This window comes from Hipposideros armiger, unplaced genomic scaffold (genome assembly GCF_001890085.2).
Source record: "Hipposideros armiger isolate ML-2016 unplaced genomic scaffold, ASM189008v1 scaffold_839, whole genome shotgun sequence".
Classification (NCBI taxonomy): domain Eukaryota; kingdom Metazoa; phylum Chordata; class Mammalia; order Chiroptera; family Hipposideridae; genus Hipposideros; species Hipposideros armiger.
This window is the reverse complement of record NW_017732189.1, coordinates 458642-486180: the sequence shown is the minus strand read 5'-3', so window position 1 is coordinate 486180 and position 27539 is coordinate 458642. Positions and strand designations below refer to the sequence as shown.

General features: G+C 37.7%; 1 protein-coding gene across 1 annotated transcript in view; it reads right to left on the bottom strand.

The window, feature by feature from the left end:
• The window catches only part of CEP85L (centrosomal protein 85L), a 116943-nt gene extending 98598 nt beyond the window's left edge, over positions 1 to 18345 (bottom strand). Inside the window, exon 1 of the mRNA XM_019629333.1 lies at positions 18301 to 18345. Coding sequence (XP_019484878.1) covers positions 18301 to 18307 — 7 coding nt within the window. The 5' untranslated portion in view covers positions 18308 to 18345. The remainder of the gene's footprint in view (positions 1 to 18300) is intronic.
• Positions 18346 to 27539: the final 9194 nt, after the last annotated feature.

The window sequence follows — 27539 nt, the reverse complement described above, 5'->3', positions numbered from 1 at the left end:
ATTTAATTCTTATTTGTCTTTTTCTGATTAAAGATCAGTTTACATTTTTGCTCATTTCATTTTTTTATTGTCTATTACAATGCCAATCAAAGTAGATCCATGGGCCAGTGCCAGTCTGTAAACTATCTGTATACCACACTTTTAATACCAGTATTAAAATCAAAATACATAAACAGATTAATAATAAAATAAGACCTGAAGCTATTTTCTACTATATTAATCCCATAATTAAAGATTTAGTTTTAATAAAATATTATGCAACATTAATATTATTTTGAGTTTTTATTGATATATATTTACAAATTAAATTTGTTTGGGTTTATAGATATATGAATTATATAAGTAGCCTTGAAAGCTATATACACTTAAAAACTCGTTTAGAAAATATTGGCCTTAGAGACACTCCTACTAGCTTTGAGGTCTAGAACAACCACTTAAAACTTTGTAGAGTCTAGACCTTTCTCAGAATGGGACTTATCTTAATTCATCTGATTAAACACTCACACATTAAAGCACCAGGTGAAGGTAATCTGTCACCAGGCCTACTCTAACTCTGTCTATATACCAAAATGTTTTCTTCTATCAGCTCCACAGGTAATATCCCATCTAGATGAACTCAAAGTCCTCTCTGAACCATTATCAAAAAGCACACGCAACTAGCCCACTACTTGCTCTCCCAAGTGCAAATCTATTAGTTGGGGAAAAATTATTATTTTTTTTACATATACCCAGCAAATAGCATAAATAGTATGAGAATACATGTAAATAGCAACCAAAAATATGAAAGTGTACAATTTTATTAATAAAAAGAAAAATAACAAATAATAAAGTTTTTAGATTTTTAATTTAAAACATCTATAAAGTTACCTATAATATTAAATATTGATAACTATTTGAAACATTGATGTGAAACATAATACAGGAAATGTTCATATACTTTTGTGAATATATAAATTGATACCCACTTCTGGGTATATATCCAATGATAACAAAATCACTATCTCGAAGAGATATCTGCATTCCCATGATCCCTGAAACATTAGTCACAATAGCCAAGGTATGGAAACAACCTAAAAGTCCATCGACAGATGAATGAATGAAGAACATGTGAGATATATATATAGATATTAAATATTATTCAGATATAGATATATAGATATTGGAATATTATTCATCCCTAAAATAGAAGGAAATCCTGCCATTTTCAATAACATGTATGAACCTGGAGGGCATTATGCTAAGTGAAATAAGCAAGAAAGACAAATACTTCATAGTATAACATATGAGGAATTAAAAAAACAAAAGTTAAATTCATAGTAAAATAGTGGTTTCCTGGGTCTGGGGTGTGGGGGAAATTCCGAGACTGTCAGTATACAAACTTTCAGTTATAAGATGACTAAGTCTGAGAAGCTAATGTAGAATATGATGACTACAGTTAACAACACTGTTTTGTATACTTGCAATTTGCTAGGAGAGTAGAACTTAAGTGTTCTCAGCTTAAAAAAAGGTGTGTGTGTGTGTGTGTGTGTGTGTGTGTATATATATGTATATATATATATACGTGTATATATATATATATATATATATGGTGATAAATGTGTTAAATGTGATGTGTTAATTAACTCTGGTGAGAATCCTTTCACAATGTATATTTATATTAAATCATCACATTTACACTTTAATGTATTATTTTATTCATCTATATCTTAATAAAGCTAAGAGAGAAAAAGAAATAATCCAACATTTGGGGGAATGGAGTTACAGACAAAAGTGTGTCCCTTAAGCAGTATTTCTAATAATAACCAATCACAAATAAACCAAAAGAGACAAGGGAACAGAATTTTGGCCATTTAAATAATGAAAAGATCTAAAAGTATAAAATGCTTATTTGCCCATCTAAATAACAAGACATAAAATTTAATGGGAAATTCACAAATAACCTCAGACTTCATCTTGTCTAGGAATTCTCTGAACTCCTTTTTTACCTGTCTTTATCTTAGCATCCATTACATGAAACTGCAGTTACTGTTCATATATCTGTCCTCCTTTTAGACTATAATAATACTCACTGAGGGCAAAACCATATGTTCCAGATCTTATTCAGTGCTACAGCCAGCACATAATAAAGATTCAAACAAACAAAGAATGCACAGAGCAAATGGAAAGAAATACAACAAAAGACTATAAGCAGTTTTGTCTAGATAGTCGGATTACCGATATCTTTGACCTTTACGCTTTTATTTTTCTGGTAATTATTACTGTTTATTTTGATAATCAGGGGAAAAACTTTATTTTTTTTTAAATGCTTAAGCTACACCACTAATAAACCAAATAATTTACTTATCATTTAAGCACCTCTTAACAATTCCATACCTGTACTAAGTAACTGTTAATGAAAGTCTTGGAGATATTTTTCCTGAAATGGGTATACAACTTTATTTGACCTAAATAATTATGAAGCTTTTTAAAGCTGTAGGAGAGTCTACCGGGGAAACACAGCAACTCACATACTTTGGCAAAAGACCAATATGGCCTTTTTTCCAGGAAGGTATCTTCATCAAAAGAACTCTAGAGGAAGGAAGCAGATATCAAGTCCAACCACATCAGACAAATCACTGGATCAATCAATGGGGAAAACAGATCCTATTCAAAACATCTTACTCTTTTAAATCAATAACATTTTAATTTGTTTATGAGGGTATCACAATGATCTTATTTTTGCTATTTTGCTAAACTTTTCCTTTTAAAGACAGCAAAGCAATTCATTCAGGTTTCTCAAAATGACAACAACATAATAAAATGATAGAATTACCTATATAAGCTGATCTCCTCCAGTCTGAACTCAGATTTGTCTTAACCTTTATATATGCTTCTTTTTTAAAAAAGGCCCAATATATTTTATATGCCTAGAACACTGATAATTAACAAATGTCCTGAATAAAATAATATTCTAATCTTTAATTTAAATTGAATGAATTCAGTCTGAGAATGATGTGTCTTGTCTCTAATTCAAGTCAATCCAGAATCACAAAGCAGTAAGGACTAGCCATGAAATATGCTCACCAGGGGATATAATAAAGAAAATGTTCTCATATAATAGTTATGACTATGCTAATGAAATGGGCACTAGTTAATTTCTAGACATGTGCTATGCACTTAAAAAAAAGACCTCTGACAATAAAGTCTTACCTAGGTCCTATCATATTAAAGCACTTGAATGATTGTGTAAAATCAGTTTCTCTAGAACAAAGACAAAGCATTTCTGAAAGAATAGTAAATAAAGATCCTACGACACCATACATTGGAACTTTTCTACGGAAGACGCGATGTTACATTTTTTTTAATATCAATTTCAATTCTTTCACACAGAATACTGAATGCCCAGAGATAGCTTATTTTAAATATTACTATACCTCACTCTGAAAATACAGGAAGATTAGCATCAAATGAAGAAGTAACCTATTATATTTTATTTTATTTTTGAAGCTTTTTTTAAATTGGAAGCAAAAATGCATACAATATCAAGTCTTCTACAATACTTTTAATATATCTGTAACTGCACTTAGAATAATAAGTAATCTTATTTTTAATGATAATTCTAAGCCAGGAAAAAATAAAAATAAGACCACTGACAAAGCAAATTTACAATTTTACATAAAAAGCTGAATTATACTACAAATCATGAATAAAAATTGCAATGTTTTTCAAAATGCTGGTTACCTATCACCCATTCAGTAGACTGAGACCAACCTTTTTAAATAATATAGCACAGAACAAAACAAAATATCAAAACACATTAGTCTTGGGCCGGCCGAGTGGCACGATGGTTAAGAACTGGCTTGGGACACCAGAGGGCCTCGGTTCGGATCCCACATACGAGGGCCAGTGACACTGCCCGTTACAGCTAAGATGCTGAACAACAGCTCAACCTGGAGCTGGGCTGCCATGAGTCGCCGGCGACGGCTTAGGCTGCAGCCCCTGCTGCAGTGGGTTGCCATGGGCTACCATGTGTAGCCAGCAGCCAGCGTGAGCGGCCCTCAAGCCATGGTGAGCGGCCGTCCAGAAGCCGGCGACTGATCAGCCTCGCCCGGGAAGACAGCAATGATGGTGCCAACTTGGGCCAGTGAAGCAACGTCCTCCACAACTAGACTGAAGAACAAAAACGACAGCAACTTGTCTGTTCCCCTTCCCCCAATTCCCCAGCACTGTTCCCATCCCAATTCCCCCATAAATTTTTTTTTAATAAAAGATTTTTATTGGGGAATTGGGGGAAGGAGAACAGACAAGTTGCTGTCGTTTTGTTCTTCAGTCTAGTTGTGGAGGACGTTGCTTCACTGGCCCAAGTTGGCACCATCATTGCTCTCTTCCCGGGCGAGGCTGATCAGTCGCTGGCTTCTGGACGGCCGCTCACTGCGGCTGCTGGCCACTCACGCAGGCTGCTGGCTACACATGGTAGCCCATGGCAACCCACTGCAGCAGGGGCTGCAGCCTACACCGTCGCTGGCGACCCACGGCAGCCCAGCTCCGGGTTGAGCTGTTGTTCAGCATCTTAGCTGTGGAGGGCAGTGTCACTGGCCCTCGTATGTGGGATCCGAACCAGGGCCCTCTGGCGTCCCAAGCCAGTTCTTAACCAACGCGCCACTCGGCCGGCCCCCCAATAAAAATCTTTAAAAAAAAACCACATTAGTCTTTATATGAGATAAGATGCACGTATCTCACATTTTAACATCTCTGAAATGTTAGCAAGTACACAGTACTGTTTCACAAAGTTCAGAACAGTGGCCTTCAACTGCTCCAATTCTACTGTCAGTAGAAATTAATGGACTGCTAAATTAAAAAGGAATAAATCCAGGGAATACAACAACAACAAAATCTCTTTACCTTAACCCACACATCTAATCAGTTTCCGAAACTGTTCAGTCCATTTCAGAAGTATTCATTAGATCACTCCTCTCCATCCCCACTGTTACAGGTCTTATCTTTAGGCTGGACTGCTGAATCCTGCTTGAGTAACTCCACCGGAGCCAGTCTCTACCCTACTATCAGAATTATCTTCTTAAAAGAAATATATTTATGTTATTCTCCTGCTTTATAGGTCTGTGGGTTCCTTACTGCATATTAAATAAAAACTCACTAAGTTTGGCAAAGTTCTTCACCAACTGGCAGCCTCATTTTCTAATACTTTGCAATCCCTACCTCCCCCATTCCAGCTCCCCTAAAACAGTCTCTAACCACACATACCTAATCACTGCCTCCAAACAGATCAGGTTCTTTTGTGACTCCAAGCTATTTCCCTTCTCTACCTTCTTTAAGAGTTCCAGTACAGAATAAACTTACTCTAAATGTTTTCTCCGATTCCTCCAGATGGCATTAAATAACTCCTACTTTGTGCTCTGTTCCAATATATCATTCAAAATTCCATAGCGGCATTTACTAAATTAAATTAACCCATATGTATATGACTTTCTTCTCCCTCACCAAAGTGGGAACAGTGAAAGGAAACCTTTTTTTTTTCCTTTTCTTAGTCTCTAGCATAAAGCTCCACAGTTAGGCAGGGTCTCAACAAATGTAGTCATTATTATCCCTGGGTACCCAATAAATGTTCATGATATAAAATTAAAATTTTGGAAACCTAATAATTATATCTAAAAAAATATTCTTCCCTTTAGAAGAAGGAGTAAAACAGAGTTCTCTTGGTTGTACTTGTGTTTATTTTTAAATCCAGATTTTAAACTATCCCTTGAGCTAGTTTGCATCTAAGTATCTATTTAAAGATCAGTAAATATTTTCCAAAGCAGCTAAAATTATTAGTAATTATAAATGACTTGAGGTGCTTATGGCCAAAATTCCTAATAACTATGGGAAAATAATCTCCAACAGGGTCAAAAGACAAAAAAAAGTAATAAAAAATTAAAATAGAACATTAAAATGCATTTTTAAACATCCATATTAATAGTAACCAGGAAAATAAATAACAGAAAATCTTGTACTACACTGGAGAATATCTAGCTAAAATGGAAGAAACTTAATATGGTAATATTTATTTTCTTCATCACAGTCCATTCCATTTCAGTACTGCGTATCTCTAGGGTAAGTGACTCCAATAGTCTTAATTTTTTTTCTTTTATTATAAAATTAATAGCATGGCTTAATGGAAAAGAATTGGGACTGTGAAATCAGGCTGTCTGGGTTCAAGTTCTGTACCACTACTCATCAGCATTGAGATCTTGAGTACGTCACTTAAGACAATCTGTACCTCAGTTTCTTCACATGTAAAAGGAGAACAAAATTATAGTACTACTTTATAGGGTTATTGTGATAATTAAATGAATATGTAAAGATATAAAAAAAGAAGTGCCAGGCATAAAAACAGACACATAGATCAATGGAACAAAATAAAGGGCCAAGAAATAAATCCACACATAATGGTCAACTTACTACAAAAAAGCCAAGAATGTACAATGGGGAAAGGGTAGTCTCTTCAATAAAAGGTGTTGGGAAAAATGAACCAGCTATAAGCAAAAGAATGAAACTGGATCCCTATCTTACACCATAAACAAAAATCAACTCAAAATGGATTAAAGACTTGAACATAAGACCTGAAGCCATGAAACTCCCAGAAGAAAACATAGGGCGTAAGCTCCATGACATGGGTCTTGGCAGTGATTTTTTTGGATTTTGACACCAAAAGCAAAAATAAACAAGCGGGACTCCATCAAACTAAAAAGCTTCTGCACAGCAAAGGAAACCACCAAAAATGAAAAGGAAACCTATGGAATGGGAGAAAATATTTGCAAATCATTTATCTATTAAGGGGTTAACATCCAAAATATATCAAGAACTCATACTCATAGTAAAAAAAACAACCTGATTTTAAAATGGGCAGAGGTTCTAAATAGATATTCTTCCAAAGACATACAAATGTCCATCAGGTACAAGAAAAGGTGCTCAACCTCACTAAGCATGAGGGAAGTGCAAATCAAAACCACAATGAGATATCACTTCACACCTGTCAGAATGGTTATTATCAAAAAGACAAGAAATAACAAGTACTGGCAAGGATGTAGGGAAAAATGAATCCTTGAGAACTACTGGTGGGAACGTAAACTGGTACAGGCACTGTGGAAAACAGTATAGAGGCCTCCCAAGAAACTAAAACTAGAACTACCATATGACCCAACAATCCCACTTCTGGGTATATATCCAAAGGAAACACTGCTTGAAGAGGTACCCACTCCCATGTTTTTGGTGCATTACTTACAACAGCCAAGACATGAAAACAGCCTAAGTGTCCATTCACAGATGAAAGGATAAAGAAAATGTGGTGTTTATATATCATGGAATATTATTCAGCCATAAAAAAGAAAATCCTGCCACTATTGACAGTAGGGATGGACCTTAAGAGCATTATGCTAAGTGAAATATGCCGGACAGAGAAAGACAAATACTGTATGAGCATACTTAAATGTAGACTCTAAAAAAACCAACTCATGAAGAAAGAAGAGACTGGTGGTTGCCAGGGACGGGGCGGGGGAAATGGGTAAAGGTGGTCAAGAAGTACAAACTTCCAGTTATAAGTAAGTTCTGGGGATGTAACTTACAGCATAGTGACAATAGTTAACAATACTGTATAGTTAACAATTCTGACTATAGTTAACAATACTGTAGCATATCTGAAAGTTGCTGAAAGAGTAAATCCTAAAAGTTCTCATCATAAGGAAAAAAATTATAACTGGCAATGCATGTTAACTAAACTTACTGTAGCAATCATTTTGCAATATATACATATATCAAACCATTGTACTGCACACCTCAAACTAATACAATGTTATTTATCCATTACATCTTAAACCAGAACTGGCTTTCTTGCATTTAAGAATTTACAGTGAATTTTAAGTAATCAACAGCTAGTATTTTTTACTTTTAAATATTAAAAAAAAAAATCTGGATGTTCATTCATTAACCACGGCAATTAATTTTATAAACATTACCACAAAAGGCATAAGACTATACTCTTCAGATGTGATTCTGAATTTTCTTATTTTCAATTCTATTGTAGTAAAACAAGAAAGAGATTTAAACTAGGCTGGTTCAGGCTGAGATTAAAATTGCCTCAATTAAGAATAATAACCAGGGCCAGTCGAGTGGTGCGTTGGTTAAGAGCTGGCTTGGGACGCCAGAGGGCCCCAGTTCAGATCCCACATATGAGGGCCAGTGACACTGCCCTCTACAGCTAAGATGCTGAACAACAGCTCAACCTGGAGCTGGGCTGCCATGAGTCGCCAGTGACAGCGTAGGCTGCAGCCCCTGCTGCAGTGGGTTGCCATGGGCTACCGTGTGTAGCCAGCAGCCAGCATGAGCAGCCAGCTGCCACTGTGAGCGGCCGTCCAGAAGCCGGCGACTGATCTGCCTCACCCAGGAAGAGCGCAATGATGGTGCCAACTTGGGCCAGTGAAGCAACGTCCTCCACAACTAGACTGAAGAAAAGGACAGCAACTTGTCTGTTCCCCTTCCCCCAATTCCCCAACGCTGTTCCTATCCCCCAATTCCCCAATAAAAATCTTTAAAAAAAAAAGAATAATAATCAGGTGGGTAAATAAGTGGTTCACCTTTCACAGTAAAAGTATGAATTCAAACCAATAAATATTCACTACGCACTCATTATATATAATAAAACAAGGAACTCACGAGAGTTAGAGTAGCAACCAATGGAGATAAGACTATCTCCTCCTATGAAAAAATTACATGCCTACTGATTTCAGTGCATGGCAGTCTAGAGTCTTATCTTCTGGTTACATAAAATGCTGTGTTCAAAAAATATTTTGGTAGCTATTTAGAATGAGGACCACATATTTAATTTAGTCTCTCATAAGCCTTTGTTTCTGTTTATGAGCTGAAAAACTAAGGTATGGTAAAAACTAACAAGAAGTTTTTAATAAAAATACTACAAGCATGAGGGATTATACCAAGTGGTATCCCAAAGGGCTTTACCTTTGAATATAACTATTTCATAATATCAACTAATAGCAAAAATATTCTACATGGCAGAAAATTATGCACTAACTAAGAAGGATTATCAGCACTCAGGAGAAAATAAAAACCCCAATTAAAATAAAGTTTCCCAAATAAAAAAAGTGGTTAGACCTAATACATGCTACTTTTATTTACATAGCCATTGACCTCCAAAGGAAGCACAGTTTAATTATTTCTCAATTAGCCATTTATTTTCTACAACCTAAGTGTCATACACAATACACCTACTAAATGCCAAAATTGAAACAAAATTTTTATTTTAAAACACTCGAAAATAAGAGTTAAGGAAATTTATAAATATCTCCCCAAAATTAAAAATATTAATTTCCAGTCAGACTTTTCAGTACATTCTTCCTAAAATGAGATAGGATGATCAATATTAACTTAAAAGCTTCAGAAAAGCTTCAGTAATGTCATGACAAGGCAATCTATATTTCTAATAGTCAGTAAACACACAATCTCTGCCTCTGTTACTGGCCAACTGAGCAAGCCCCCTACCACTGAGAAACTTTTAAGTTTTCTTTCCTATAGAAATGTTAAGTATAGAAAATGTTAAGTCTCCTCCCTAGTTTCTTAGTTTCTTAGCCCTTGGCTTTGATTACTTTTCTAACCAGTTTGTGAATCCTAGGCTAAAGACTGCTCCTAGCCTAAATCATCGAATTCTCCTATCCCCCTGCTTTGGAATCCTAAACAATAGAAGTCTCCCAACCCTGCTTCAGATAACTGCTTGCAAGTCTGTGACTTGCTAATATCCCCCAGGCCAGTAAGCCTAATGATTTTTCCAAACCCATTCTGGGCCCAGACAATTGACGCCACCTGAGTGACAGGCTGAATGGTCACAGGCTTAATGAGAACTAACAGATTTATTAATTAAAATCTATTTTTCCTCATTCAGGGGCCTTGGGGATACAGAGGACACCCCAACAAGATTGCCAGTCACAATCAAAGAAGCCAACACGGTCTTCCAGGAGGAGCTTGAGACCCCTTCCTCTCATCTGAGATCAGCTTGGGCTCAAGTTCCATGAATCCCCCAATAGGCAGGGACAACTCTAGGCCCCTGCCCAGCAGGAAGCAGATACAGAAGAAAAGACCTCCTGTCCCTCAAACTTCCCATAGAGATTTTATGAAGATCACGTCTCTCAAGGGGAAAACAAGGCAGACAGAGGCAGGCAATCGGTCTCTGCATTCCTACATGTCCCACAGAATTCAACCGCCAAGGGGACATCCCCTCTACACTCAAAACTCCCCTTTGCATTGTAATTACCTACCCTGTGGGAAAACAAATGGGCACAAAATACCCAACTAGATTAGACCAGTCACTCCCACTTGCACAGTACTTCTTGTCAATCACAGGTACCAATCATAGGGTGCCAATCCCACACCCACAGGGGAACAGCCCATTCTAGAGAAAGGGGATAAAAAGTCCAAGTCCTGGGAAGTCCACCCTGCTCTCTTTTGACCACTTCTTCCCCTTTTGAACCTCTTCCTCCCTTTTTTGAGTCTTTTGAGCCTCTCCTTTGCACGTGGCCCGCTCCAAACTCTTCGAGATGTACTATCTCTTCGAATAAACTACTTTCTCAGCTACTTCTTTACTCCGGCATCTCATTCAATTCTTTGCTCGAGTTGCCAAGAACCTGGACTTTGCGCAGAGAAGGGCCCACTCTCCGACAACACCTCCACAAGAGCAATATAACCACCTCATGGAAAACTTTAAACTTTACATGAAATGCAGTCCAAGTCTTTCATCCCATTCTCTTCCAGAAGGATAAATAAAAACTGTAGTTTATTTCAGAACTCTGAACTTCACTAATGCAATCAAGCTTATTTACTAGACATCTATGTAGAAAGGACACAAAGTTCCTGATCTTAAATTCACTCTTTAAGTAATCTGAAATCTTATCAATTTAAATTAACACTACCTAATGAAACCTTCAAACAATTTATCACAGAAGCAGCAAAAATAGAATTACAGGTATCCCCCACTTTTCAAAAATTTGCCTTATGCCACTCACTTTTACAAAAGACCTACATTATTAGTACAGATAGTCCCCAACTTACACTGATTCAACTACAATTTTTTGAATTTATGATGCTGCAAAAATGATACACATAATAAATTACATGAGATACTCAATTTTATTTAAAAAAGGCTTTGTGTTAGATGATTTTGTCCAACTGTAGGCTAATGTACGTGTTCTGAGCAAGTTTAAGCTATGAGGTACAGGTTTAGTTTATTAAATACATTTTTGACTTAAGATATTTTTAATTTATGATGGATTTATTGGGATATAACGCCATCTTAAGTCATATCTGTACCTGTTTCAGTAACAGAAATACAAAGAGTGTTTTCATTTTTACAAAAAAAGGGCAAAACAAAAATATCTTTCAGCATTTGATTTGCGGCAAACCATTATAAAGGCAGTGTACAACCTTGAGCAGTGAGAGTGGAACTGCTTTTACTATATGTTAATGTTATTTTAGGTTTTATCATATATGTTATTTGGTATGATTTGGTAGGTTATTATGGGGGCCTGGGAACACCCAAAAAAAATTCCATATAAATTAATGGTAATTACTTCTTTGCTTTACACCATTTTGGCTTAGGAAGATTTCATAGGAACACTCTACTTTTGGACAAATCTACCTGTACTATTTTGAGGTAGATTCTCAGGTCAGAGCATGAAATAAAACTAAATACCAAAGTCTGGTCCCCTGATTGAGAAAACCTTCTATTCTGATGGGAAGGAACACTTACACCAGTTCAGGTGCCCTGGGCAGAGTCCTCTAATCAAGGCTCGGCCACTGTTCAATGTAAGTCATCCAGAAGAGGAACTTATCCTAATTGTAAAGCTGAATGTTCCAGGCAAACTCAGACAGCTGGTCACCCTAGCTTGAGAAGTGGTAAGAGGAAAGCAATCCAAACATTTATTGCACACCTATATATCAATCTCTACGCAATAAAGTGAGCTGACTAGATTAAAGAATCTCTTCTCTCTGCCAGTTTTAAATATTTAAGAATCTCTCACTGAAACTGGCCAGTGGCATTCATCCATTCTCTTCTGACATTCTACATGGCCTCTTGGAAGCACAGGATTTTGGTGATCACTCCTTCCTTCCTTCAGTCTCTTCTCTTCTGGAAGGCCACGCTCTCCTGATTTTACTCTTCTTACCTTGCTGGCTGCTCCTTCTCAGTCTCTTCGGAAGGTTTCTCTACCTCTACCTGACCAAAAGGTTAGGTAGAGTTTGTGTCCCAGAGTTTGATCCTTTGCTGTCTTATCTATAGTCTCTGGGGTCTTCTCTATACTCTTTCCGTGTGATCACCTTTAAACACCATATATTTATATACAGGTAACTCTCAAAATTCATACCTCCACCTCTGGCATCTCCCTACTGAGCTCCACACTTCCATATTCAACTTCCTCCTCAACATCTCATCTGAACCTCTCTAAAAAACATCTCGAACTTCACACAGCCAAAAAATAACTCTTGATTACACTTATCTTCCTCACACTCCTCCCAACTCAGGAAATGACAACTGCCATCCATTATAATTACTGAAGCCAAAACTAAGATATCTTTGATTCCTCTTTCCCTCATCTGCCACCTCCAAACTATCAGTAAACCTGTCAGCTTTATTTCTCAAGTATGTACTATATTCTAAACCCATTCTTTTCTCTCCAAATCAATCTCACCACTCTAATCCAGGCCATCATCTCTCACCTAATTACTGCAATGACCTATTAACCGGCTTCTCTACTTAAATTTTTTCCCCTATCCCTCCACAATTTCTTCCCTTACAAAAAAAGCCAAGAAGAGACCTATACACACCAAGGACAGGAAATGTCTGCTTCATTCCCCCGGTACCTAGAACAATGTCTGTCTCATAGCAGGCACTCAGCGTGCTGAGTGGAAGAACAATCATCTCCCCTACCCTTTCACGGGTAGCTTCCCCTCATGTAGAACAGAACCCAAACTTCTTACAGTGCCTTCCATTATCAGGCCTCCCTCACCTCACATCCCTGCTCACTATGCTCCAGCCCCTCTGGTTTCTGACATTCCCCAAACTCACTTCTACCATGGAGCTGTTTCTGTATCCTCCATCTGAACACTCCTCCCCTCCTGTCTGGCTCCTTCTCACCATTCAGGTCTCAGCCCAGTGTTACCTCCTCAGAGAGGTCTTCCCTGACCAGCCTGCACCAAGTAGGCTTCTCTACCCATCCTCTACCATCTCACCCAGTTTCCTCTTCTCCGTAGTACTTAACACTAGCTGATTGTCCTGCTGTTAGTTTACATATAGACTGTTTATCCCCACTATAATGTAAACTCCCTTAGAGATGGGACCTTATCGTTCTGATTCAATGATGTATATATACCTAGAGCCCAGTGGTGCAATGCCTACCACTCATAAACATCTACCAAACACTTAGGTGCCAAGCACTATGCTAGGTAACAAAAAACCGATTTTTTTAATTGAAAAAGAGATAGTGGGAGTAAAATATTAGTATAATGAGCAATTTGATGTTCTTTTTATGTAGATCAATTCCTGTTCTTAAGATGACTAACTTTACACAATAAATTCCACTTTGTAGTATATTATTTTGCTAGTGTGAAATATGAATATCCTTAAAGTAGAAATGATAATTAGTATCTAATTGTAGCTTTAGAAATAATCTAGAATGATCACCTTCTTCATTTTTCAATGCACAACTTGAGGGAACTAACTAAGCTCTCACTCAATAAAATACTACCTAGGAGGCTTCACATCTTCACCTTTTTCTCAGAGTATATATACAACACATTTTATCCAGTCAGAAAAATCATGACTCTGTAAAGCCTTTCTGTGCTCAACATGCAGAAATATTCACAATATGAAAAAAGAGGTTGTCAACTCACCATTTATTGCCTGGCCTCAAATTAATTTACCAGATTCATTCAAGCCAAGAAGTGATTGAATTTCAATTACTACTCACGTTCATTTCACAGAAGTCATCGCTACAGTTGAGATTCACTCTTCACGCCCCCAATGCCCATTATAAAAGAACATGCCCAACTGAGTTTAGACGAAAGAGTTATGTTTCACTGTTACCATAGTACTTTTAGGTCCATCTAATTCAGAACCACAGCAGAAGACCATAGTATTTGATGTAATCATACCAGTTACTGCTACTACCATTATGACATCAATAAACACCTTATGGCAATGCATCAACTAGGAAGAGGTAGATTTAAAGCTCGAGGCATTGAACAAGTAACATGTCTTCAGATCATGTGTCTTCTATAACACTTTATTTTTAGCACATTTTAAAACTGTCATATCTTACCTTTAAATGTTGTAATGGTTGAATACATTAAGTGTAATTTATAAAAACAAATTCAGTATCAGTTGATATAAGTACTCAAAATATCACTATATCATACTAGATTTCTAAAGCCTAAAGGAAATACATCCATCCTTCATCCAACTTTGAAACTATTTTATACATTCTGAATAACAGGATATTCTCAAACACACTCAACCAAATGCATAAAAGACATAACACATGTTCTATTTAAAATTAGCTTTCTAACCACACTTGCCAATAGCAAAAGGGGGAGGTGGTTATTTGCATGGAAATAAAAGAAAATATTCATCTAATTTTCACGTATAATATAGTTACTCTATAAAGCTGGAAGATTGTTGATAAAGCCACAATAAAATTCAATCCTAAAGTTTAAAAGTTCAGTATTTTCCAAACCACACATTATTCCTATTTGTTTTTACCTTAAAAAGAAAGTTTCCTCCAATCTTTTAGAACACTAGTTCTATATTACAAGTGGGCTTTCCCTTTAATCTAGTTACATATTTGTATAAACAAACCAGTTTTAGGACACCTAGAATTAACCCACATATTGATATAAAACTCATTTAAATACCAGAAATTATTTACTCATCCCCGTTTTCACACTGGCCCTCAGGACTAAAATGATTGCTGATAAATTCAATCAGAAGTCTGGTTCCTTTTTTTTCCAGAAAATCTCTAAAACCACTCAACTTAGTCAAAAGGCACACTGAACAATATTTCAAAAATATAAATTTTCTTCACATTCTCAGAAAAAAAAAATCCCTACATGAATCAACTCAGAGGTCATTATCTTGACCTTCACCATCTGTTAATTTGCTAAAGAAGCCAGTTAAAAGTTTTCATCTAATGTATAACTCTTTAAAACTAATTAAAAATAATTTTAAATGTTTGCTCAAGAGAATAAACATAAATAATTGCATCACTATTACTGTAAAAGTAATCAATTATCATCTAAGGACTGTTTTCTTCTCATAGAAAACAATGCTTTAGTGATAGTATACCTCCAAACATATTATTACAAATATATTTTACCAGGTTAGGTTACAAAGACATTACAGATTACAGATTACTTTGACATGTACAAATAATTGAAACCACTCCCTCTAGCCCCTTAGGGATAAAGAAATGTCTTCTCACTCACTGAAGTTACTTTGATTTCAGGATTTGTAAATAAACACACAGTAAGTACCTCTCAACTGTTGTCTCCTCTTCTTAGGACAAAAATAATACATTTTAGAGAAAATAATTTCCTACTTGTATTGTTTTCACCAAACTAATGCCTACATTAAATTCTAGTATTTCTAAAAGTGTTGGGTGACCAAATTTAACAGAATGATTTCAAATCTAACCCTGGATTGCCAAAAAGGTGGATCTTAAGTGTTCTCACCACACACCACAAAAAAAAAAAAAAAAAAAAAAAAACTATTTGAAGTGATGAATACATTAACTAGTTTGATTATGGAGATCATTTCACAATGTATACATAAAAAACATCAAGTTGTACACCTTGAGCATATATACAATTTCTATTTGTCATAGAATTGCATTATTTGACATTTTAATTAGCAATCTGAGTTTGTATCTGATCTTTTTTAAACAGCAGAAAATACTACCAGCAAAAAAATCACTTCTAAATGCTGCTTCTGTTTTGTTTTGTACATAGCCTTGAAAATGTTTACAATAATGTCAGTTACCCAATTAGAGAGCAAACATTTTGTGAAACAAAGTTACTTAACAGTTGAGTCCTAGAACCATCTAATATATTTTTTTAAATGTATATATGTAAATATGGTGGGTTTTTTCTGGATAAAAGATCCATGTAACTTTCAGCTTCTCAAAGGGGTTCAAAATTCAATTAAAATTCAAGTACCTGGGGGAACTGTCAGTGTTAGACTACTTGTCACAGACAACCCAAGCCTATTTTTTTTTGTCCCATATTAGGGGAAGATTTATCCTAATTTGGAGGCTCCTACACAACTTCTGAGCGATGCAGGCATGAAATGGCTGTCTGACACAAACAGCTCCCTGTGCAGAACCAAGGAGGCAAACCCCAAATTTTGCTTGAAGGGGAAAGGGAGAGGCAAACGGATTAACGCCCTCACTGCTCAAACATCGGTTGGCTCTTGCGGGACGTGTCATCCCCTGACTCCGAAGAGGGATGCGGGGCGGGGACCAGATTTCGGCGAAGGGCTGAAGTCCCCTTGGGAGTCACTTGCAGAGACGGCATCACCAGCAGCCCTCCCCCCTGCCCCCAAACGCCCCTAAAGTGGAGGCTGCGGGCGTGGGCGCAGCAGACCCTGGCCCCCCAGAGGCGCGCTCCAAGCCGCCGCCGCAGCACGGGCGCAGCGACCCTCCTGCCGGGGTTCCCCGCAGCCCCGTTATCCACGTCCCCCACACACCCCACGAGGGAAAGGGAGGAGGATGGACAACAAAGCCCAAACCCCGGAGGCCCAGGAGAGCTTCAAGTTGGGGCGCGGGGACCGCGATGCGGGGCGGACAGAGGCCCGCCAGATGTCAGCCGGCGTGGCCGCAGTGTCGGCAGCTGGGAGGAAACACCCCGGGCGGCGGTCGCGCGGCGGCGTCGGGGAGGCGGCCGGGGCAGCCGGGCCTAGGAGCGAGGGCGGCGGCGGCGGCGGCGGGGTGGCGGGGTCCTGAGGCGCCGCGGTCGGCCGCGACCCCCACCCCGGCCGGGGGCTCCGCCCGGACTGTGTCGGCCGCCGGCCTCAGGGGCCAGGAAGCGCCCCCACATCGCGGGTGGGTGGGCCGGGGGCGCCCGACTCCCCACGTCCGTTCTCCCCTGCCTTCGCCCCTTGCTTCTTCGGCGGCGGAAACTTGTGCGGAGCCTGGGCCGCGGCGGCACCGGCGGGAGGGCGGGCTGGTTAACGGCTGCTCAGAGACGGGCGGGGAGCACAGGGGCCAGATTCGCCGCGGCGACGGCGGCGGCGGCTGCCATGGCCGAGCCGGCTGGGCTGAGGCCCGGGCCGGGGAAGCGGCGGCTCCGCGGTGACGGCTGCTCGGTTCCCGGCTGAGTCCCGGCTCAGCGGCTCCAGGCGAAGTTGCAGCTGCGGCTTCTCTCTGCCCCCTCCGCCCGCGGAGCCGGAGCCGGAGCCGGAGCTGGGGTGGGGGCGGGGCCTGGCGGGGGCGGGGCCTCGGGCGCTTACATAAGGCGCGCGCTGCGCGGGGCGGGGACTGCAGGCCGGCCGCTGTGGGCACCCTAATGCGGTCTTGCTCTGCAAGCTGCGAATACTTCGGCCGGACCCACCAGCTGCATCCCTTCCTCCCCATCCGGCGCCCTGCGAGATGAGAAGAGGGCATAACGTGGCCCGAGGCCCTATCTTTCAGTACCCCCACTCCTTTGCATAATCCGTCAGGTCCTCCGGGGCACCTCTCGGAAAGACACCTGGAAGACCTGCCTTCCCAGGATTAGGGCGGAGTGAGATAAAGAGACAAATCCAGGAGGGGTTGAGGGACTCCCAATCCCGTTTGGAATTGGGATTAAAATCATCGTAATGAATTACACCAAAACCGTTTATAGATCATTGCGGGGGTTTGAAAAGAGGTCGTTTTCCTCAACTCGTATATTCAATGGAGAGGGGGAGAGAGGTAACAAAATAGCTGCAATGCAGAGATGTGCACAATTAAAACGCAGAGACGAAAAAAACACATCCAAAAATGTAATTAGTACCAGAGGGCTCAGGGAGGGGCTGTAAATTTTAATCTAGTAGTCCAGCGTTTCAGATAGCAACTAGAAAGAAGTCAAAATGGCACCAAAGTCTGTAATGGGAGTGTAACTCCTTTTACCACCCACCCTGTCTTTTTCCTCCTCTGCCTGGTCCGGTCCCACCTTTCACCTGAACCCAGAGTGCATGAGCAAGTATCCTGAGAAAGGACAAACGGCTGCAGCATCCACTTTTTAAAACCTTACTTCTCATTGGCAATATTATAACCCTTCCAACGTTTAAATACAAAATAGTTCATTTAGTAAGTATTGGTTGAGAAGTTAGGAGCATTGGTTAGCATTGTCTACACCGATGAATCAGAGGTAAACCACAGAAAAATCCCTACGCTCAATAGGCTTTGAGTCCCGTGATGTTTTTGCCTGTTTTTGAAGTTTGCTAACAAAGGACTCATATTTGTATTTAAACATCCTATTAATTGGGAAATACTCCTTCAAATTTTTAGAGGTTAAATTACGATTAGGTGTAGAGTCTATCACTTACCACATTTGTGTTGTAATTCATCTGATTGCAGTTTTACATTTAGTCTCCCACGGGTAGAATCCCACTTATTTCTCCAAATCATTAGCAGTTGGCCAAGGATCAACTGTTTCTGAGAACAGAAATTGACAGAAACATCAAAGAAAAATGTAATTGGTTCCTTTTCCTGATTTAAAAGGGCATTAGCTCATTTAATGATACCTGAATAGTATAGGTTCAAAAAGAAACCTAAAAATATAAATTCCAAAAAGAATTATCAGAAGCTATAAAACTACAGTTGACTGTGAACAATATGGGTTTGAACTATGCAAGTCCACTTACACCCATATTTTTTCAATAAACATACAGTCAGCCCTCTGTATCCCCCAGGGCTTCAAATCTACAAATTCAACCAACTGCAGATCAAAAACAGTATCTGCCATCTGCATTTGCAAATCCATGGAAGCGAAGGCTGACTGTATACATTGTTCTACGCCATTTTATATAAGGGGTCTCTGCGGATTTGGGCATTCTGCAGGTTCCTGGAAGCAGTCTCCCGTGTATTCCAAGGGACCGTGGGAGTCAAAAGTGATACTCCGATTTTCTACTAGGTAGGTGTCCGTGCCCCTAATCCCCACGTTGTTCAAGGGTCAACTGTATAGCAAAGTATCCTTTCTATTCATGATTTATAGTTACCATATTACCTAATCTCACATTAGGTACAACATTTATTAAATACCAATCATTTTTATACAGTTCTAAGAAATGTATGGACTATTACTGACATACCTTGGTCTTTTGTGATTTAAAAATATACTTATTTGTTATTCCCAAACTCTGCCAACTTCCACTCAATTCTAAGCATTATTTTTTTAATCATTTACTCTGGTTTTCAACATGTTTTTATCCATGTGAAGGGCATGCTACTACATGCCAAAAAAAAAAGTACATATGAAGTTGACACTATGTAAAATATTTCAATGCCTTTTTTAGCATATAGTAAAGACATGTTGCTATTTTGGCAGTTCGCACCAAAAATAAAACATTTTTTTTGTTCCTACTTTTTAAACTTGGAAGGATAGAAATCTAAACCAATTAAAATAGTTGAAACGTTAAGTGAAAATTTATATGAAGTAATAGTATATAAAGTAAACTGTAACCATTCATTTTATAATCATATGGATTCTGAGTATATACTGAACTAATATTTCCCCCACATCCAAGATACACCCAGTATCCATAGTTCTCAGAATGATTAAAATTTATCCTAGCACAAGATCATAAGCAGAGATAATACATTAAGTTATGAAAATAGTGACTGTGTATGTGTATGTGTGTATATATATATATATATATATAAATTTATTGCTTACATGAAATTCAGATACTTAATGTTTTGTGAGGAACTTTTAAAAATAGAAACTAGATCACAAAGAGGAAAATAGTACTAAAAACACCATATTTAATATCAAACAATATTAAACTCTTCATTTAAAATGTTTCATTCAAAAAAGATTATTTAAAAATAAAAAATAAATGTTGCATTTATAAATCTTAAATTCTTTGGATATGACTCTCTAAACTGATTAAGTTGAGCTATCTTACATGTATTTTTCTTATATAAATTTATCATATTGGGCAAATAACCAGAGATTTGAAAAGTGATGTAACAATGGATAAAAGTAATATATTAAAATTAGAAGAAAATCTTGTGCATAATATGAGGAAACTTCAAGAGAGGTTAATGTTTACAAAAATGTAAAATAGCAAAACCAACAAAATGTAGAAAAGTTAAATTAATCACAATTGAAATAGTTCCTAAAGAACAATTGCCATTTGATAGAAACAGATTTGTAGATAAAGTCTAAATTCCAAGGAACAGTTAATTCTGGTGTAACAAGGACCAAAATATATAACCTCTTCCATATCATAAAAATCACAAGTTAATGAATTTATCATGGGTTGTTATAATTTCAAATAATCATTTATAATAACGAAAAAAAAGAAAACTTAGAAACCATGTCTTTCAATGATGGATTTGAAAATTTTAATAGGATTCCTAGCAGATACATTCAACTATATAAAGGTGAATAGAAAACATAAATAGGTTACTTAACCTGTCTGTGTCTTAATTTCCCCATTTGCAATTTTGGCATTATAATAGTAACTACCTCATAGGATTATTGTGGGGATTAAATGAGTTAATATTTGTAAAGTGCTTAGAACATATAAGTGTGCACCTATATTGGTAATATAGACATGCAGTTTAGAAATGGAGCTGTTATACCTCACTCAGAAAGAATTACATCCATTGGTATATCCAAATCTGTTATAGACGATGCTTTGTATACATGTATCAGCATGGAGCAAAGTACTGATTGACATCTTTTTCTGACCCTTTCAGGTTACTAGTTAGTCCACGGATTATGGTGAAATGGTACACTCTTGAGAAATATTTACCAAATTTTTGGGGACCAAGTTCATTGATGCTTTCAATTCTAGATTGTGATTCCCTGAACTTCCCCTGTGGGTGTCTGCTCAGTACTGGGTTTCCTGTCCTGCCTGGCACTACCAAAATAGAGGAAGGAAGCTATGGAGAGTTGGCCAGATGGTTTGTCCAGGCGAAGGGGGCAAAGACACCTTATCACAAGCCCCTGATTCCTGAGAGATACAGAAAATGAATTCTACCTGCACCTATGGCTCCAGAGTTGGGTTGCAATGGCCAATGAGAAAATAGGTAAGATATGAGTTGAGGCCTGGAGGGATGGAATTCAGCCAAAAGATAAGTCTTCCAAGGGACCATCAATGTTTACTGGAATTGCTTAGGACGGATGTCTTTGTCATTGGAACTTATTATGGTCACTATCTGGTCATACTAAACCTATAGAAAAGACACAAGGCCATTCACAATGAAAGGAGATAGCAATCTTGACAACATATAAAGAGACAAATTCTTCTCTGCCTATCTTCCTTTTCAGACACCAGAGGGGTAAGTGGAAAGAGGGAAGTATGGAGTTTAAGAAAGCAGATCATGCCTTCACTAACACACACACACACACACACACACACACACACACACACACACACCACAGAGCTTCCTACCTAACCTGCACTACTAGAGAAAAGGACAGTTTAAATAACTTAAAATGTCCAAAACATTATGGAATTGGATTGAGATGTACTTAGTGGAAGGGGGGTTCTCAAAAGAGTATAGTTGGTAGCAGTTAGTGGGGGAAAAAACCTTAGAATATATACTTTCAATGATTTGAGACTTCTCACTAAACCAGTTACACATTTTCTGTAATCCTCAAAATAATCTGTCATCAACAGTTAATATTAGCTCCATTTTAAAGACTGAGAAAGAAGACCCAGAGAACTTAACTAAGGCCTACAAGCAGTAAAGATCTCTAGAATTCAAATCTAATCTATATGACCCATACCCCATGCTTTTCCCATCACGCTCTTCAACATGTTGCAAAACAAAAATTATAAGATGTTTTTTCAGATGCCATGTGAGAAGGAAGTACCTAACTGTAGGATTTCTGTATAGTGTCTAGGGTTCAGCTAAGATTGGAACCATGTGACCTTAACCTGTGGTGTATGATTTTCTTTAGCTGCAGCCAGCAATCTGAGTATAGGAATAAAGAAGGCAGATAGATAAATAGGATTTTGCAGGGGCGGGGCACTTGAGAACAAAGAGACAAGGAATTTAAGGATATTGGCTGGAAATCTGATGAGGTGATAGGGAACTGAGGCTAGCCTATTTGGAGAAAAGAGTGAACTAGAGAGAGGGCTGAAATGTTGAAAGACGTTTGGGGGACTAAGGGAGTGGAAGTTTCACATGAAATCAAAGAGCAGATAGGAGAGTAAGGGAGTGAATTGTGGAAAGATAGGGCATGAGGATAGGATGTTGGAGTTTAAGATTACAGAGCTGTGGCAACGAGGAATTAATCTGTGAAGCAGCATTGGAGTTGCACCTCTCTGATCTCTCAGAAAGATCTTGACGTTCAGCTGCAAAGAGTGCAGTTGGTTGACAGCCTCCAGCTGTTAGCACCCTTTGGAATCTGCCTCAGCTCTGAAGTGGAAGTCACCCTTTTCCTGGATAGCCCCAGCCAATGACGTGGTGGAGACCCTGGGGTCTGCCATTCTTTCCCATACAGAACCTTTTAACCATCAGCCTGTTCACTAGCACTCCACTGGGTTGACTGAGACCTTGTCAGATCTGCATTGTTGTCTGTGCCTTTCATTCCCAATTTGATTCCCTGTCCCTTTTTTATCTTTTACAGGTGTTACCCTCCAGTAAACTTCTTTCATTCCTAACTCCATTTTAGTATCTGCTTCCCAGAGAACCCAACTAAAACAGTCTGTGAAGATAAAGATATAAAGGAGTTGGGTTTTCAACTATTTATTTATTTTAAATAGTAAAGTAAGGCTTCCATAGAGCATGATGAAAAGGTTTCTGAGGACAGTAAACCATGGGTGGGTTACCAGGAAGGTGGCACATAGCAACACGGACTGAAACCACCCAATAGTATAAATAAATAGCGCCTTACATTTTGAACAGCAGAGGAAGGCAGGATTGAGAGGAACCACAGGTTTAAATGAACTCAGAATACCACTTGGGCACACATGAAACTCAGGGTAGAAAGTTCTCAATAGTCCTAACTGGGCTGGTCCTGGCAGCTGCTGTCCCAGTCACAAAAGCTTGCTACTATCCAAAGTACTTCCAGGAGCAAAGTATAAATGTGTGAAATACTGAATTCATTGATGTCAGCAGGATTTTAATTAGTTAAATAAGAGTAATTAATTGTTTACAACTTCACTATCCAAATAGTTTTAAAACATTAAGGCAGCTTCCACAGTAACTTCCTTGCTTCTAGGTAGTAGAAGGGAATTCAATTCAATAACTGTTAACTTTAGTACGTTTTCATTCCAAAGAATTTCCCCCATATTGCTTACACAATGGAAGAATGTTGGGATCTCTGAAACTGCAAATAGCGTTAATAGCACTAAAACAATCCCTAAAGTGATCTCAGCTAATTTACGGGTTGGATCTTTTTGCTAAAATTTCAATGGAGATCTGGAATTTTAACAAGTATTATAATACATTCAGAAAATGAAACACAAGTCTAGCTACAATTTTCAGTTTTGGGGGGAACAAATTACTTATCTTTATTTTTTTTCTGATTGTAAAAATAATACATATTAACAAACAGAAAGAAGATAGTATAAAAATATTCTCTACTTATTTATTTAGTAAATATGTGTTGAGTCCCTAAATTGGGCCACTGTAACACCTGATAGCTTTTGAATATCCTATTGTGTAAACATACATATATATTTATTAGGTAAGAATAGTTTGGTTTTTCTTGTTTTTTTTAACCCAAACTACCTCCCAGAAAAGATGGAGTCATTTTATACTACAATCCTTACAGTTTCTCATATTGTGGGTCTCTCTCTTAATTACTGATTTTGATCAAAAACAAACTAATCGAAAAAGTCAAATAGCCTAACATAAAATCAATCTGTAAAATATGGACTGTGCATTTAAAAAAAAAGGATGAATGAGCTTTTAAGATGACTTTAAAATGTAATGCAATAATTATTCTGTTGTAGTGAAGGCAAATATATATTAAATATAATTGGAAAAAGCAACATATCTAAATTAGTATATATAATAAATATAAGTAAATTCATATTGTGTGAACTAATATTTCACTTACATCTCAACATTTTAACATATGAAGCTGTTCCAAACACATTTTTGAAAATGCATCTGAAAACAAATGGGATCACCTTGTATTTGAACATATTTAGACTAAATTAATTAAAATTGGTTTTTTTTTCCCCCTCTACTTTGACCCATAGACAGGTATTTTTTAAACATTTCTAATATTTTGTAATGTCATGTTCAGGGACTCTACCTTTAACATACTACTTAAAACTGAATTCAAAAAGAGTAACATCTTACAGACTTTTCTTACAAGCCAGTAAGACTTAAAAATTTTTTTAAAACCTAGCAGAATATCTAATTTATATTTTCATTATACTAATGGAGATGTTTTGTTCTTTAATGTTCTATGCACCTCAGATCACCAATTACTGAACTGCAAATGAAAGCATAGAAAAGCTACCCAAATATCAAATACATTCATTATCATAAGTTCTCACAGAGAATATGAGGTGAATTAACAATGAACAAAGCAACTACAATTAAATTTTCACTGTGAATGATGACAAAATAAAACATAGATTTGATATTCATTAATTATTGTAGTATGACGTTTTCCTCATTGGGATACAAATCTTTATATTAATTGGTCTTGATATTAATTAGCTAGGTACTTTTTTTTTTCTGTTACAGATAATTTCCTAATGAAGTTATGGAGCAAACTTTAGCCTGAGTAAATTGAGGCAAGTTACTTATACTGTGAAAGATTGATAAAGGATAACTGTTTTCAACTGAGGCCAAAAGATAGCAGTTAGCATTTATTTTCATAATCTTAAAAGGTATATGATTTCAGCAGTAGGGACCAATAGTGACACTAAGGGGGGTCAGGGGGGTGGGGGGCATTTGATAAGCATTGGGGAAGAATAGAGTGAAAGGGCATTATCTAGAGAATTCCGTGCAGCAGTTGCCTGAACACTACCGCCTTCTTTGCTCACCCTTGGACGTCAGTCTGGTTCTGGCCCAGGCCCAAGAGCTAAGTTTCAGATCATGGCAGGCTTAGGAGAACAGTGCAGGCTGGAACATCTAATCCCACCCTGGCTTGCCCTAAAATGGCCCCTGAATTCGTCAGCTCCTGAGCCGGCTGTCTAAAACTGGTTCTAGAAAATCCACGCATAGATGAGCATGGCCACTTTTGCCCTGCTTTCAAGTTTGGGTTTTACCATATTATTTTTTTAAAGGATTTTCATCTTCCCATATACCATCTTTTAGAACAGAATGCTTAAAATTTCTTGGAGGAGATGAATTGCAGTCAGCAGATGAGAGTGGAGTGTGCATATCCATGTTTCCAGGGCAGAGATAGTCACCACCCTTTAAGTACCTACCTGCTATGCAGGAAGCCAGTATCGGGCACCGTAGTGTTTCTGTTGCCTTTTCATCCAGAGGGTTATGATGAATTTCATTAAAATGTTTTGGGATGCGTGGGCATTCTCCTGCTAACACAACCTCTGTTAGGAGGTAAGCTTTGTAGTCTGTGAGGGGTCTTTCTGCTGCTGTGGTGACTGCTGGCCTCCTGGAGAAGGCGTCTGCTGAAGGAGCCCTCAAGTGAGAGCCAGTGGAGCTCATATGTCTTGATCCCTTTTCAGATACTGGCAAAAGGCCAGACCCAGAGTAAGGCTACAGTGAGTAGCTGGGTGAATTGGCAGATTGCCAGGTGAGGGGCAGACTGTCATTTATAAAGTGATGGTTTTCATAGACTCCCAGTAACTGTACTGCCGCTTACCTGAACCCTGTGGTTTCTGGAAGAAAAACGAACTAGATTATTCTCCTATTGGAATAAAACCAAAAGGAACACTGGATTTAAGTTAGCAGGATCTATGTTGGTTTTTTGCAAAACACTCAGCATTTATTTCACTAAATAGCCTTTGCAATATCGTGTGTCCATTAACTCACACTTTTCCTGACTCTTGAGGTGTTCTGTGCTCCTCCAGTGGCCCCTAAAGGGTGCCTCCTTTCTCCAGGCCCCAGGACTTTGTAATGTCTATAGTCTCATTAACCCTCCGAAATTGGTTTTCTTATATATATGATAAGGAGAATCTCACTTAATGTGAGAGATGTCAGAATATTCAAATAAAAAAATGAGTATTGATAAACTGAGAAAAATATGATTACCATAAAGTGTCACCTTAAAACTATAGTTTAGGATTTGTATAAACAAAACTGATATTTATTAATATGTCCTATTAGTGCCTACAAGTGTAAATTATAATCTATATCCAGAGTATTTTTATCTTGTGCCTTGAAAAAAATTAAAAATAAGATTTGTGAAATATAGTTTAAAGTATTTTAATAAAGCTTATTATTTTTAATTAATTTTTATAAATCATAAAATTTTAATCCTACTCCAGCTAACTATTAGTAAATACTCAGGTTCATTATGGGGTTGATGTTATTTAAAATGTTTATGATTAATACATTAATGAACTGGAATTTGGATTCAGAAATTGCTAAAGATCTTTATTTTGTCTTATTAAAAAAAACAGAAAAAAGTAATATCAAACCTAAAGATCTTGAACAATGTAAATATAATTATATTTTGATTGGTAACATTGTTTATTGAAATTAAGAGTATATCTTGTTTTATAAAAGCAATAAATATTTCATACAGAATATTCATGAAAAATAGAGAGGGAAAACAACTACAAATTAGAGAGAAACTGGGATCTATCTATGACTGAATTAAAGAACAGTACTAAAACTACCTCCTAGACCAGTGATACTGTATCACGAAATAACTTGTTATGTTTCAGAGGTGATGGAGCTACAGCAAATACGTACAAAATGTGAGGTGTTGGCACCAGACACCCAGGTTCAGACACAGCTCTGCTCCCCACTAGCTGTGGACCTCTTGGGCTCAGTTTCCTCATTTATCAAAGGGATTGTTGTAGCACTATTTCATAAAGCTGTTGTAAGGAGCAAACATGATCACATTTGATAAAGTGTTTCACAAGTTTTAGGTAATCTAATCTTTTTAGGAAGGACAAGGAGAATATAATTCAAAGGAAAACTGGAGTAATAATGAAAGGTATTATTGAGTGCTGAGCACGGTGCCAAGAATTTTACCTGCACTGTCTCATTTAATCTTTATAATAACATGATAAAGAATAGTAGATTATTATCTCCGTTTTATAGGTGAGGAAAGTGAGGCCAGAGAAGTCCAAGAAGATATGGTTAGCAAGTGGCAGAGCAGAATTCAAAGTCAGTTCTACGTGACTCTAGAAATTGAACATTTTAATATTA